Source organism: Periophthalmus magnuspinnatus, chromosome 9 (assembly GCF_009829125.3).
Source record: "Periophthalmus magnuspinnatus isolate fPerMag1 chromosome 9, fPerMag1.2.pri, whole genome shotgun sequence".
NCBI lineage: Eukaryota > Metazoa > Chordata > Actinopteri > Gobiiformes > Gobiidae > Periophthalmus > Periophthalmus magnuspinnatus.
The window spans coordinates 19,904,646-19,921,393 of record NC_047134.1 but is presented as its reverse complement, the minus strand read 5'-3'; the positions used below and the strand labels follow the sequence as shown (position 1 = coordinate 19,921,393).

At 39.6% G+C, this 16,748-nt stretch overlaps 2 protein-coding genes across 2 annotated transcripts in view; both read right to left on the bottom strand.

Moving 5' to 3' along the window:
• The window catches only part of cux2b (cut-like homeobox 2b), a 156,987-nt gene extending 152,143 nt beyond the window's left edge, over positions 1 to 4,844 (bottom strand). Inside the window, exon 1 of the mRNA XM_033972704.2 lies at positions 4,606 to 4,844. Coding sequence (XP_033828595.1) covers positions 4,606 to 4,668 — 63 coding nt within the window. The 5' untranslated portion in view covers positions 4,669 to 4,844. The remainder of the gene's footprint in view (positions 1 to 4,605) is intronic.
• Positions 1 to 16,748, bottom strand: part of LOC117375800 (sarcoplasmic/endoplasmic reticulum calcium ATPase 2) — a 272,725-nt gene that overhangs the window by 171,817 nt on the left and 84,160 nt on the right. The window lies entirely within an intron of this gene.

Sequence of the window (16,748 nt, the reverse complement as noted above, 5' to 3'; positions counted from 1 at the left end):
CCACCTTTCAACAAGTTGTTGTAAGTGTATAATCTTTTCTTTTATTAAAACCTGGGCTTTGAGAAAAAACAGTGAATCACTCATTGATTGATCACAGTTTTCTATTCGATTTTCATTTTGTCTTATTAAAACACATAAAAATGACTTTCAAACTTTATTTCCTCATTAAAAACTATATTGTATTTTAACACAAAACTTGTCAAATTTCTTCCACCAAAGTCTGGACTCTGCTCTAAACCACATGCTTTTACGGACAGAGGATTGATAAATCAAAATTTCAATATAAAATTTGAATAATTTTCCACCTCTAATACAAATAATTGACAATAGTTTTACATTTTATCCAATCAGAAACCACTAGTCGAGTTGTTTAAAGCTTCTTTTTCCCTAACCACAGATCCCCAAAGTACAATATAAAAAGTTGCCTGCTTTGATGCTATCTTTATAATTCCCTTTTGTGCAGTCTTAAAGGGCATGTTAAGGTAAAAGAAGAAAGTGTGATAAATTAGCAGTGTGTAATTTTCAGCTGACAATATTAGCCTAATTCAACCACACCTTTCTCTCTCTGCCGCTCTCTCTCCCTCTCTCTTTCAGGATCTCTCACTTTTCACTTCTTTTCCTCCTCTCTTTTATCTTTTTTCTCACTTCCTCTCTCTATCTCCCCTTCTCATTTCTCTCCCTCTCTTTCCCATTATTCCCCCTCTCTTTCTCTCGCTCTCTCCCCCTCTCTTTCTCTCTCTCTCTCTTTTTCTTTCTCTCTCTCTCTCTGTATGGCAGGTACATTGGCCCCTGAGTTGTTTTTGGGCCTGGCAGGACACACCGTGACCCGTCCTTTCGCAGCTCGCCCACGGAAATGCCATCTGGCCCGAGTGAATGATTACCACGGCAACGGGCGGGCGACCTGAAGCCAGCAGGAACCAAGGTCAGTCTCCCGCTCCACGCCGCGCGCACTCTGCCCCCCCTCCCAAACCAGGCTGTCCCGAGGTGTGGAGAATTATTCATCCTGTAACACGGACAAAAACTACATGCTTTGAGGTGATACCAAGGAAATACAGCCCTGACTGGTCTGACTGAAGTACTCAATCTCAACCAGGCATGAACTGTGTCAGTATAAAATATATAAAATTAACATTGTAATTAACTTATTGGAGGAATAACAGAATCTGTATCAAAAAAAGGATATATTTATTTTTAGGTAAGTCAATTTAACATTGATTTTGAAGATGAATATAACAATATTTTATGTAAAGGGGCAGTGTGTAACTTTTCCGGAGGGTACGCCACTTGCTAGTCCCCATGGAGATGCTATTACTTTGACTGTAATATTCCACAGCATTGCATTCAAGAAATCTGCACAGCATTTATTTAATTACAGGTCTTGTTATTGCTCAGTGAAAAACAATAAAATTCTTAATGTAAGTGGGGTCACCTTTCCATAGATCTGACCAGTAACGTGGCCTGCTGCTGTCATTTGCTTGTCTACAGGTACAACAATGTAATTCAACATTAACCAGGTCTTAAATACTTTTTAACTTATTTGAATTCCCCTCATTTAATGCTAGACTATATCCGTTAATAATTTTGAGAAACAAGAACATGATCAGCTCTACTCATGAGTTGTTAGAGCATAGACGTAAAATCTTCTCTTTCAACAGCCAACATTTCACAAGTGGCAGAGTGTTGGAACATATTAGTGTCACATGTCAAATAATCGTTACCCCATGCAGCCTGCCGTGCACTTTTGATTGAAAATGATCACAAAGAAGAGTGTCAAGAAGTACTCTCTCCTTAACAAGACAACCACGGGGATGAGGATCTGTTCCGGATACAGTTGTAATACCAAACCTACGATATATAATAATGGGCGTACAGCTCATAAAAAAACATTGAACCTAAACATTCACAATAGCAGCATGTTACATTTTGCACATCAAACACTAGAAATTCTGCAAAGAAGCAATCAGTGATTTACCTGCACCCATATCTCTACAGCAGTGGTTCTCAACATGGGGGCTGCGAAATGATTTCAGAGGGTCCTCAACTAATATGGTGAACAATTTGAAATGTATGCAATTGTCTATTTATTTTCTATCTATTGGATAACTAAATTAATTTATCTAGGGTTAGGTCTATGTCCTGAAAATAAAATCAAACGTTAACACATAAGTCTACTTTATCGTTTTGTGGGCAGCCTACTTTTTGTAGTGTTTACGGGGTCACGAATGCCAACAATTGTAATACTGGCTGTCGCGACTGAAAAGGGTAAAGAATCACTGTTCTACCTGCACATACATCTTTAGGACTATAGAAAATGTTCGGCAGTCATTTGAAACCTAGCAATGTAGACACCACAGGAGCTGCCTTTCTGCATATAATTGTTGGTATTTTGAATATTAATACTAAGGCATTTTTGCATCGTCTATTACAAATGATATCTCAAAAGACAGTGGCAAATCGTTTACATTAGTGCGCTAAGGGGCGTATAGATTTCATATTTCAATGTTGCTGTTGTTGCGTATAATTAATGCCTTATGTGTGGTTGTCTTTGCAAGGCTTAAAGTGATTTCAATATCAACTAATTTCAAATATAGTGTGCATTTTAAAATACAAAGTGCGATATTTTGTTATCCCTAAACATTTTTTCTTGACTTAAGCTCATCATTGCTACTTTTAGACTTTGGCATATAAGGCAGAGTTTTGAGGAGAAGCACTTTTTGACGAGGCGAGATTGAAAAGGCAACAGAGCATGAAACTGTCAATGAAGTTTTAAAATAGGAATATAACAAGATGTGAAATGGCTTTTACTTGTTTTCAGAAAAGGGAATATGTTTTGCATTTTTTAAGTTATCCAACACATAATAATTATACTAATTTCAGTTAATCAGTAAAGTAGTAAACAAAACAAGACGGAACTATAAAACATATTTTCAAAGCCTATATTTCTGTTTTTACTGTAGCTTGTGTTTCCTCTTTAGTAACTAAGTGGTTAGTTATATTGATCTTCTTTATCAATGTTTAACCCTGATTTACATGTATTCCGGGGAATACAAGAATAAGTTATAGCCTAATTTATGGCACAATGTCTGATTTCCCTACAGTGGAGTTGTAGTGTACGTGCGTTATGGTGGCAACTGACTAGCCTTTAACCATTTTTATTATAAGCCCCTTACATCACCACCCCTGACACAGGATAATGGCTTGGGCACCATCCTTGAGGGGCAGTTCAGGTTTAGCTCACTGCTCCGTAAAGAAAACCTTGAAAGCGCACATCATACCAAAAACAGAAACATACACGCTCCACTATCTTCCCCTATCCTATCCAAAATGGAACAACAATAGCCTTATGTTGTGGATGGACCCAGCCCGGAGCAGCGCAGCAGACAGGGTCCGGCGGCTGCATGGACCAAACGACACCATATACGACCAGTGCAAGACACGCGAGAGAGCACAGCGCCACATGCAGCCACCAGATCTGATTTCTGCTCCTCGCCAGGCTTTTCCAGTGCGCGGGACCCGGACTGCCATGCTCCTGTCATTTCTTATGTTACAGAACATCAATCAAGCGGCAGAGACGGTGCCCTTGCGCCAGCCCAGCCTGATTTACAAACATTAGCGGGGAATACAATTACACACACACACAGCCCCCCCTTCCCCTTCTCTCTGACCGGCCGTGTAGCAGCAGCCCTTATGCGGCTTGAGGATAGAGCAGAGGCGGAGGGGGGTACTCGGCGGTAGCGGTGGACACTGGATGGGAGCAGCGTTTTAGCCTTTTATTGCAACATTTATTTGAACCAGGAGTACACGCCATTACAACCTGTCAGCCTCTGTGGTTTATAAAGCCAACTTTGAGCCCTGGTGGTGGTTAAGCTGACTTGACATTTAAAAGCTAATGTGTTACACGGTAAGGGCAGCCATACAAACAAAACAGCTCACCTGCCGTAGCCTCCACGCTTTCACTTAAGAGCAGACATAATGCGCCCGTGACACCAGTCCGTAGCCTCGGCGTTCAAATGCACACATTCAAAACTGTGCATAACCGCGTCAATAGTCCATGCTCCGCTTCAAAATACGAGAATGTTTAAAGCACCCCCTTAAGACAAACATTGACGCACGCCAGTTAAACTTTCCTGGTCGTAAATCAAACTTATTTCAGAATAACATTGCTTTTACGCACGGAAAAACGCAGCGAATGAGAGCTCGTCAACGCGGAAACCGTATGAAAAAACATACAGTCGGCGAAAAAGTTACAGCTTACGTCCACGAGCACGGCATTAAAAGTTTCCCTAGCGTCTAACAGCGGTGCCTGTCGGGGTGGATAAAGTGTAAAAAGCGGGTAAAATGTTGTGAAGGCTCGGTTAGGGAGCAGTGCTGTCCGCGGTGCTGATGCCAGATCGGCGTGGGGCTGTGCAGCTCTACGGTCGCTCCACCGCTGATCAATGAGTGAACTGAACAAAGCCAGAACAGAGATCAATTTCTAATAACTATCAATGCAAACACCGCTATCTTTCGCTCCAAACCCACCGAAACAGCTTAACGCACAGCCCGGCGCAAAAAGCAGACATCCCGCTGCACAATCCGACCGAAAGAGGTGAGAATAACACTAACCTGAAGCCGCCGTAGATCAAATTTCTTCCAATATTGAAACATCGATCCTACATCGGCGGCCATCTTGGGGGATATTGAGGAGATTTTTTTCAGCGGCTGCAATAAATATGTGGGCTGGATTCCCCCTTGTTTAACCAGGTCCTACTTCAGAAAAAAGTAGCGACTTCTTCTTAACACAAAGTCCACAGATATGTTTGACAAGTCTGCCGGCATGTTTTTACGCGTAAGGAAGACCAAAAAAGTAAAAGATGTTTAAAAAAGGGGGGGAAAGTGCGCGTGCTGCCCAAAAAAGTAGGATAGACGAGCGACAGTATCCGTGCGCCGTCCACCACATTAACTGGACAATTGCACTTGATTTTCCTTTGGCAAAGTTATCAATACTGACGTAAAGCCGAGGGTTGATCGATAGCGTCTGGAAAAAGGGAAGGAGATGATGTGTAGATTAGCGGAGTTCAGGGAAATTAGCCAAGCCTCCTTTTAGCGCGTCTATTGTAAGAGGAAGGAATTCAAATAGGCGACATGATGCCACACAAGACTATACTTTATATTACACTTCATCATTTCACCCAATTAACAAGAGCCACTTTTATTCAGTTACTTTTTTAATAATAGGTACCATTCAAATAAAAATAAAAAAGTTATTCACAATAAATTAGAATAGAAAATAATTCAATATATTGTTTATGCTTGATTAATGCAATTAACATTAGACATCACACAGTCAATAGTCCATAGTCTACATTTTGAGATTACGCATCCAAATATTACTGTTTGAATTGGTGCACTAGTTGTTTATTTATTTATTAACTTCATATCAAGAAAATATAATTATGCAAAAGTCTACATTGATTCAAGCCATATAGTTCTTGTTATAGGCTATACTATGATCTATAGAGCTGCACATGTGCCTAAATATTCAAGAATTTATTTTTATTTTTGCTTACACGTTGTGGATACTCTACTACAACTATACTTTCTTAAAATAAGCTATATGCTCACAAAATACATTCTCTACACTTGCACTTAAATTAGCTGTTGCGTTTGGGTACAAAGAGCCACTTTTGAGTCTCTCTTTTATTGATTTGCATCGATTTTAAGACAGACCGCAGATTCTCCAGCAGATGTTTCACTTGTCTATTCTAATAAAGCATGAGCACCGGCTTGTATTGTGTGAGGAAAAAAAAAAAAAAACAGAAACTAATTCCTGTGGTCAGAGCCAAATGCCGCCTGCTGCGCCCCCTGCTGGTATGATAGGGCATATCAGATACGCTGTGCAATTCTCTATGTCTCCTCAGAGGTATAAACTTTATTATGGCTTTAATTTACTCATTTGGGGGGATTGCACATTTTCTAAAAACATACATTGCACATTTTAGATTAGTCAGTAGTTTATGTGGCAAAGTCAGTGCAAAATAAAATTATTGCAAAAATGTATCGTACAAATGGTGAGTAACAGTATTAGAAGTACTATTGGATATTGCAGTGCATGCAGTAATTATAAAGCACAGACAGGAGTATTTGCTTGTAGTGTGCCTTTGAACTCTCTTTGCACAGTCAGGTATTAGAAACATAGAAGCAGTATACGTACAATAGGCCTCTTAAATTAACTTTCTTCTATGTACTGCGCACAATCCACTGATACAATGACAACAGTAATACTTTTCCAGAATACTTCTTCCATTCTAAACTGCTCAGATTTTGTCTTCTTCCACCACTACCACTAATTCCATCAATATTTGCATGTATCCATCAAAACCCACATTTAATCCACTTTGCACTGCCTCTCCATACACTCCTGTTCTGGTTGATATGCCCTTATGAAAACCAGCCCAAGCTAGAAAATAATACTCGCGTGATTCATATTTTTAGTTCCTCGGGGGACAGTGACATATTCCTCCGCCATGCACAAACACCTGAGAGGAAAAGGAAGGGGATTATTAAAAGTTTTGCTTATTGCATTTTATTTGTGGCTCTAGGGTGATGCTCCAACGCCAGATTCAAATAGAACTGGAAAGACGGTGATGCATCAGGCTGGCAGTATTTGCATGACAGCTATTGGCACGCTTTAAAGTTTATATAAGTCGTTAAGAGGAGTTTTGATAGATGACAAAATGTGTGCTTTTGTGACTTAAATATTAAACCCTCACCCGCCCATATTCTCGAGAACCAAATATATCAACTCCAGATTACAAGTGATGGATTAGTCTAACAGAAACGATAGACTAGGTTTGCAAAGGGAGGTAAAATAACTCCAGATATGGGACATTTTTCTTTCATTTGATCATTTTTAATACCGAAACAGTTAAACAGCAGTGTTAGTAAGTATTATGAAAATGTATTTCAGTACAATAACAATAATAAGCTATTATTCTATTTGGCTTCAAAAATTTTATCTGTATATACAGTACTGACCAAAAAAAATCCCGAAACATTTTGAAACATAAAAAAGAACTTGTAAGTGCTATTAGCCTGAGGAAGAAAGGCAGCTTTTATTCATCATATTTTGTGGACAACTGCAGTTTTAATCTCTCTTTCATACCACACATAACAGCCCTGGTGTCAGCTGTGGCATTTCTGTAGATCCATTGGTGTTACAGTGGCATTAGCTGGAGGAATTATCTATGTTTAATTGGATAAAATGGCATCGGCAGGTGATGTACTGCTGCCTGTTTTATTTATTTTGACTCTGGGGACCATCTAAGCGTTGTGATATTTTTCAGTATATTAAGCGTGGAGACATAAAAATCTGTAATATGGGTGTGATTGTACCCAATTAGAAGAGCTTAAAAGTAGTGTTAAATGTTATTTTTGCTCTTTTGCCAACACCTGGTGCCAAGGTGCAGACGGCAATTACACAGTAATGAGTGCTTATCAGGAAATAGTTTGATTTTATTTTAGCTTAAGGCTTAAAAAACACAGTACTTGAGAGACAGGGTTAAACTTATAACAGAGTGGTACACAATAGTTACCATTAACAGGTATGTTTTTCTTTTCAAGAGAAGCTTTTTCTGTTTTGATACAATATCTATATTTAGGCTTTAAGTATCTGCCCAAACTCTATATTAATAGATACCAGTGTAGGGATTAAAAATGGCATTCGTTCCCTTAAAACACTTATTATAAAATAGATCCAATTGTGGTATGTAATTGTTGTTTATCCTTCAAATAACTACTGAACAGCTTGATATTAATAAAAATTCAAACATTATGAGATGTTCTAGCCCAAAATCAGTCCGTAATAGTCTTGTTACAGTAACAGGCCCAATCCGGATATTGATTAAACCTATATTGACAAAATTGTTATTAATGAACCTATACCTGATTCAGCAAATTTTTCAGTATTGATGCCACAATTTGATGTTAGTATCTGTATTGGTGCATCTCTACTTTCCTTTTGATTGTTCTGGTCCTGACAACAAATCATCTCTCCTCATCTAACATGTCCTTTGCGTCTCTTACTAATGCAGAGAAAAATATGTGACTGTGTGGTTTGTATAGTTGTAATTTTCCCCAAAATCCCTATTTAGTGGATTCAATGTTCAGATTCATTCCATGTGCTTGATTGACTGGTGCTTATCTCACAGCAAGAAGGTTCAAGATGTGGCAGCCTTTTTGTATACAGTTTGCATGTTCTCCCCATGTCTGTTGTTTCCATGTTTCCTCCAACAATCAAAAACATACACAATAGGCACATCCTCCAGCAAGATACTCCTGACCAATGCTCCAGCGAGGTACTCATGACCAAAACTCTACCTGAAGTTCTGATATGTTCCAAGGCATTGCACCGTGGTCATGTACTGCTCCTGACAGGTTTCTCAGAGGGATTGAGGAATAGGTTAAATGCAGACGATACACGATAGACCTACAATTACAAAAAGTCACCCATTTCACCCATTGGACAATCTCAGAAAATGCATTCAGGTTAAATAGCACCTCTGAAAGAAGCTTACGTTAGTTGAACAGGGCTTGGGCTCTACGATGTACATGAACTTCCATTAAAGTATTTGCCTCTCTTTGGTCTTCAAAAACATAACTTTCTCATCCATAAAGACAGAACGGAGCAGCCCGGCATATTTAATTGCAGACATTTTGCGACGCGGCAGTAGAGGGAACACAGTGTTCTAGTGACGCCACAGAAATATGGAGCAGTGAGGCCCAGTGGGGACCCAGGTGGGACTGAACACCCACGATATCCTCCGCCGAAAGGTTGCTATTGTCTGTGGGGCCTGTGTGATGAATGGCCAATATCACAGGCTCAATCAGTCTTTTACATATGCTCTTAACCCCAAATTCACTCTACAAACTGTGCAGTCCTTTTTAACCTTGCAGGATAATGTCAGATTGTTAAAAGCAATGCATAATTATCCCAAATTGGCTCCAACTTTTCACATCATAGACCAATGCGAAATCTAATATATTCTACCAAGTCTATATTACATAAATTCTAAACTTGAGGCTAAGCAGGGTTTGGACTGGTTAGTACTTAGATGGAAAACCACAGTGGGGCATTAGTGGGTCTAGTCTATTGCATACTGTTGCTGCTGTTAGGCAAGACATCCACCATGTCAGTATAAATGTGCTGTTGTTATTTATTTTTTATCTAACCTTCCATCCATCCATCCATTTTCTTCCGCTTATCTGGGGCCGGGTCGCGGGGGCAGCAGTCTAAGCAGGGACTCCCAAACTTCCCTCACCCCAGACACGTCCTCCAGCTCCTCCGGTGGGATCCCAAGGCGTTCCCAGGCCAGCTGAGAGACATACTCCCTCCAGCGTGTCCTGGGTCTTCCCCGGGGCCTCCTCCCAGTGGGACATGCCCAGAACACCTCCCTAGGGAGGCGTCCAGGAGGCATCCTGAGCAGATGCCCGAGCCACCTCAACTGGTTCCTCTCAACATGTAGGAGCAGCGGCTCTACTCCGAGCTCCTCCCGTGTGACTGAGCTCCTCACCCTATCCCTAAGGGTGCGCCCAGCCACTCTGTGGAGGAAACCCATTTCGGCCGCTTGTATCCGCGATCTTGTCCTTTCGGTCATTACCCAGAGCTCATGACCATAGGTGAGGGTAGGAACGTAGATTGACCGGTAAATCGAGAGCTTCGCCTTCCGGCTCAGCTCCTTCTTCACCACAACGGACCGATACAGCGACCGCATCACTGCAGACGCTGTACCGATCCGCCTGTCAATCTCACGCTCCATCCTTCCCTCACTCGTGAACAAGACCCCGAGATACTTGAACTCCTCCACTTGGGGCAGAGACTCACCACCCACCCGGAGAGAGCAAACCACCTTTTTCCGGTCGAGAACCATGGCCTCGGATTTGGAGGAGCTGATTCTCATTCCAGCCGCTTCACACTCGGCTGCAAACCGCCCCAGTGCCTGCTGCAGGTCCTGGCTCGAAGAAGCCATCAGGACAACATCATCTGCAAACAGCAGAGATGAAATCCTGTGGTTCCCAAACCAGACCCCCTCCGGCCCCTGGCTGTGCCTAGAAATTCTGTCCATAAATATAATGAACAGAACCGGTGACAAAGGGCAGCCCTGGCGGAGTCCAACATGCACCGGGAACAGGTCTGACTTACTGCCGGCAATACGAACACAGCTCCTGCTCTGGTCATACAGGGACCGGACAGCCCTTAGCAAAGGGCCCCGGACCCCATACTCCCGGAGCACCCCCCAAAGGACACCACGAGGGACACGGTCGAATGTCTTCTCCAGATCCACAAAACACATGTGGACTGGTTGGGCATACTCCCATGAGCCCTCGAGGACCCGATGGAGAGTATAGAGCTGGTCCAGTGTTCCATGACCAGGACGAAAACCACACTGCTCCTCCTGAAACCGAGGTTCGACTATTGGTCGGATTCTCCTCTCCAGTACCCTGGAATAGACCTTACCGGGAAGGCTGAGGAGTGTGATTCCTCTGTAATTGGAACACACCCTCCGGTCCCCCTTCTTATACAGAGGGACCACCACCCCGGTCTGCCATTCCACAGGTACTGTCCCCGACCGCCACGCGATGTTGCAGAGACGTGTCAGCTTCTTTTTTTTTTTAATCTAACCTACTTTATATTTAGTTATACCAACCACTGGCCATATATCACTTTAAGGCAGACACTGGTTCACCCAAAAGATAAAACCCCAAGCCACAAACAAAGTAATATACTCTACTCCATTCAGAGAAGTGAAGACTACATTGAGCATTATATTGGAGAAACAAAACAGCCACTGCATAAAAGAAGGTACCAACACCATCGTGAGAGCAGCTCGGGTCCACAATCTGCCGTACATTTTCATCTCAAAGCCACAAACCACTCCTTTGAAGATAGTGAGGTAAGATCTTAGCCAAAGAAAATAAATGGTTTAAGAGGGGAATTAAAGAAGCAATTTTTGTTAGGAAAGACAATCCATCTTTGAACAGGAATGGGGACCTTAGACTTCATTTAGCTCCTATTTATAACTCCATCCAAACAATAGTGATAACCAATATGCTAATAGGACTGAGATCACCCATTAGGGGCCTGAACGATTATGCAAACTATGACTCAGGCACAGTTCACACTTCAGTAGTTCAATAAGCCTAGTCAACAAATGAATACTGTATACAAATAGGTGTGTTGGTTTCAAGGTCCTCCCTTCAGATAGACATAAGGCAGTGTCCACCAGCAATCTGACCAGAACTGAAGAAGCCTTTTGGATGAGTAGATATAGATATATGAGCTTTTGTCCAGTTGACAGAATACAATTTTTCTTTTGCCATATCATAAACTCACATGAAAATACAAAATTAACTTGGCTGGGAGACCACTGGGAAAAGCAAGTGCCACAGTGGAGATGCAGTGGCTCTAGTCAAGTACATACAAACTGTTGTTATGTCCTCAAATAAGACACTACACCCACCTTTCCAGTATAAATGTGGTGTTGTTGTTTATTTGAATTTTAATCTACTTTATATTTAGTCATACCAACCACTTGCTATGTCACATTTGTATCATAACTTCAAAAGAAATTACAAAATTAACTTGGATGGGACACCGCTGGGAAAAGCAAGTGCCACCGCGGAGAGACAGTGGCTCTAGTCAAGTGCGTACAAACTGTTGTTGTGTGGTTAGGCAAGACACCTCAATCAACTTGCTCATGTGAATGTGGTGCTGCTAGTTATTTTTATTTAATGTCCCTTATATTTAGTCATACCAACCACTTGCTGTGTCACATTTATATCATATCATTATATCATAACCTTGTGCATAGTTATACTGTTGATGTGTTCTTAGGCAAAAACTTCACCCATCTTGCTTGCATGAATGTGTTGATGTTTTTTTTTTTATTGATTCTAAGAAAATGTTTTAATTATACCAAAATTCAGTAGCTCATGTACCCTCAATGATACCCATACCCCAGTTTGAGAAGCACTGCCCTAAATGGAGGCTGGTAGAGTGTAACTGTTGTGTTGGTTTGGGATGGGCGTCCTGAATGATCCTCTGGAGGAATGGCATCTCGCAGAAGACGCTGACTGCACATATCTGCCTGACATGGCACTTTGCTGGGCAGTGAGTAATGGTGGCTGCGCTCTGCTTATGTTTGTGGTTTAGATGAAGTAGGAAAACAAGTTATATGTAGTCGCCGGGGAGATAATAAAGACTGTTGGGGAAATATGAAGGGGATTATAGCGTTGTTGGACCTTGCCTGCATTGCAAATGTTGTGGTGTGGATAAAATAACGTGCCTAAATGGCCTTGATACTTTGCAGCTGCTGTCATCAACATTTCCTGGGGGTGTGATGCTAAATGGAGGCACTGCACCGTCTGAAGTTCTGTTACTCAAGTTATACTTTTTTTTTAAAAACACAATCTGACTGTGAATAACTGATTTAGCTGGAACTACAATAAATGAGTGGATTTCTGCTGTTAAACAAGTCCCTCTAAAATAACATTACAGTCTTGATTAGTCTTATAACATTTTTTTTGTTAGTCAATCTCACCTTTATTTTTTTTTTTTCTTGAGTACATGCAGAATTAAGTATTTAAAGAGATATTAACCATAAATTAGCCCAACAAATCTGCAATCTGACAGTTAAACAGCAAATTCCACCATAAAATTCTGATCTGTCTCCAGCTCAATTTTTATATTAATTAATTAATTATAAAATGTTATGATGTCAGGTGAATCTATCCAAAATTTTTCCAGGAAGTAATCATTCTTTCATGAACATACAATTTAAAGGGCCCATATTAAACTATTTTCTGATCTATGTTATAATGTTGTTTCCTCATTACAAACATACTTGGAGTTGTGTTTTGTTTCATTCATACATGAAAACACTCGGTTCCACCTTGCGGTATCATGTGGTAATGCAGGAAGTGCTCCATTGTGTTTTTAAACTCCATGCACTTTCACTAGAATCATGAGGATAAGACCTGGAATTGCCTATTTCTACTACAAATAAATGGTTACTTAAACATGTGTGAATGGAAGAAAACACAACTCTAGGTATGTTTTTATGAGGTAACAACATTCTTACATAGCTAAAAGCTTGCAACAGTCAATATAATAAGTAGCTCTAACAATTTCAGTCGTAACCATATAATTTAATCTCTAGCTTCTTATTTTCACTTTGACTGTTTCCATTTTAGAATTGCCATCATCTCCTTCTGACCCTATCCTGCATCCTCTTTTCTCAAACAACTTCTTTGTCTTTCACTACATCCAAACAATATCTTTGGGCTTCCTTTAGGCGTAACACTAGACAGCAGTAAACTCAAATATCTCAATCTCTCTAGCGTTTTCATAACTTACTATTCAAAGTGACCATGATCTGATATAAAAGCAAACATATTAAGTTACACTAAATATATTTTGATTCCTCAACATAGACAAATTCATCCAAAAAGGGTGAGGAATAATATATATTTAATTTTACTTACTGCTCCTAAAACTAAAAGTAATTTTCCAGATGTGTTTCCAAAGTTGATTAGTGGACCATCTCAAACTTAAGTTAAATATTCATGAGAAAGTGTGATAATGTCTTACAATTTTAATTAGAGGAGTGGAAATTAGCACAAATTACATTACAATAATTAATACAGCGTTTTAAAAATGATGCATAATTTCAAGTAAATGTGATATTGGAAGATGTATTAAGCATAACAAGGAAATTGGAGGAAATTGGTAATCTAATGATCTTCTGGAAGTATGGAAACACAGTCAAAGATATTTGGTGGATGGAAGCTCCACCTACTGGACAAAACGTGAAATGACAAGGACAAAATTGTAAGGTTAAAAATGAAATCAGTTAGCGTGGTGTTGTCAATGTTGTGATTTATGAGCAAAATATTACTATTGTGACTGCAGTTTTTTTTTTTTTTTTTTTTTTTTTTTTTTTAAATTCAAAACATTAAACTCAAGCAGATTGGAATTACTGTAGTTGCACAAATTATCTGATTTTTGTAACCCATTCAACTGGGCTTGTCTGTCTTATCAAACTCTTGTAGATATTTTCATTTATGGCCTCCTTTGAAAGCATTTGCATTGATCTCAAACCTGGTTTATTGCACTTCTATTGAATAATAAACCTCTAATCAAGAACATTTGGACGAACACAATACAACAGCTCACTGGCAAGTTCATGACCACATGCAAAGCAGTTCTTCTACCGTCAAGACTGATATTGTTTTATGGACTTAAAATACAAGCCCCATGTCTGAAATGACCAGAAGAAAAGAAAAAAAAATTAAATACATTGCGGTTTCAGTGAGAATTCTTTGTTCTTGTCGCTTATTTTGTATTAGCCTGCCTTTTGTGCATTCTCGGGGTATGATTTGTTTAAATCTATGCGTTTTTTGTAGCTGCAGTTCTAAATCTTGAGAACACTCATATAAAGAGTAAATAATACTAGCCATAAGTCAGAGGTTTGGGCCATATTTACATAACTTTAGTTTAGACCCCAGTTTAGGCTAAATGGTCTAATATTACACTATTTTCTGATGTTGTTTGCTCATCACAAAAATCACTGGAGTTGTGTTTTATTTCACTCACATATGTATAACACACAAATGCTGCAGATTTAGGCTGAGCATCACATTCTGCTCCACCTCATAATGTCATGTGGTAATACAGGAAGTGCATCACTGTGTTTTTAAACTCCATACACCTTCACTAGAATCATTTGGATAATTTCAGCCCTGGAATCTGCTGAATTAAATGTAAAAAGTGAGATGTCATGATCAAGCACAGGGTGATCAGGTCATGAACAGGTGATGTAAACAAACTAATAAAAAAGGGTTACACAAACATATGTGAATGAAACAAAACACAGCTCTGTATGTTTCTTATGAGGTAACAACTTTATAACATGGCTTAAAGCTCACAAGAGTAATTTTTGTAATATAAGACCTTTAAACCTCTCGTTGGCCCTCATACATAACATATTACAAAAGCTAATATGTCCAATCTTGGGCCATAACATGTCTTGATGAATGATGCATCTGGCTCTCCTCAGACCAATGATAAGGAATCGACCAGCGACATGTCGATATGCACAGAGCAGAATACAGATCAACACACGTGTATCAATAGGACAGATGGCTCACTGATGGCTTATTGATGCGCTCGGCTCATTCACAATCGCTAAATTAAAAAAATACAAAGTTATTATGGCAGCAGGTGCACTTTGGAGAAATATGAAGCAGCATATTTTTGCAGTTGTCTATAAAGTAAAGTAAAGTAAAGTAAAGTAAAGTAAAGTTAACTTTCCAACTGAGAGTGTATTGTAAGGCACATTCTATTATTTGAAACAAGGTACGTTTGTGTGATTACAGCCATGAGGGTGCCAGGCATAGGTCTATTAAAACTGCACAAAACTTACACTCAATAACACTCACCCTTCAGAGAGTTTTCTACAAATATTGACTATTCCTCCTTTGTCCAAACTATCTCAATCTAGAAAGCCTGTCTTTATCTTTCAGAATACTGATTCCCCCCTCCCTCTGAGTTGATTCTGTAGCATCAGTAGTAGGAAGTCACCAGGAAATATGGGGGACTCATGATGGACATTTACTGTTGTATTGCATGTATTTGTCAGTATGAGTGGGTTATGGGTAGACAATACAGATCTCTTATTTTCCCTTTAACCATGTAGATGTAAATAAGGTGTTGCTGCAATTCGGATGATACCACAGCATTATATAGGACAATCATATTTAATACAGATGAGGGCAGCTAAAATAATATAGTTAAATGCAGATTTTTGTTGTATTACAGTGAGCTCTAGGGTCTAGTCACTACTAGCAATGGTCAGGTTCAACATTTGTGAATTTACCTTTTGGATATTTCATTTACTTTTTAAATACAAAATGTGAATACCCTATTTTCTGTCCTGAGATAAAAAACAACAACAACAAAAATCAAAGTATGTGTATGGGTTCTGCCCTTGATACACAATAAAACTCTAATCTAAGACATTTTAGACACCCCTTTTTTCCCCTGTGACTTTCCTTCCCTAGCATGGTGTTTTTCCTGCTTTTCTGGCAGACATGTAAATAACTCCACATAATCCTTGCCTCTGAGGGATGTCTGATCAAACCTTACTCAGCAGGGCGTCCTGTCACTACACGGAGCCTATAGAATAATCCTCATGTGATCCCAGCTCTGAGGCAGGCCACACCCTCCCCGATGCTTCCTCCTAAAAACAAACAGATGCTTAAGTACATATTTCCACAAAAAATAGTGTTGGTTATCTTGTCTAATGAACACATCACCCTATATAGATTTGGTCTGTTCATATCTTCCATACTTTGTAAATAAAATGAACCAAGCTGTGCAGAGGAACAGGTGATGATTGCACAATTAGTATTGGAACTAATTACAGTGTCATAGTGAAACACTGCAGATGAGGCCCAGAGGGGAGCCAAGTCATTTGTGCAATAGATTTCTGCAAAGTGGTTTTGGTGTGATTTTACACCTGTTATATTCTCTATTTCAATATACAACAAAATAGTTATATTACATCACAAAATTAAACCATCAAAATAAAAAATTATACTTATTACCTTATTGGTGGCTTTCAGATTCAAAAATGTGATGTGGTCATAGCCTACTACGAGATGGGGAAGAAGAGCCAGTTTCCCCTTTTGATTACATTGTATATTTTGTT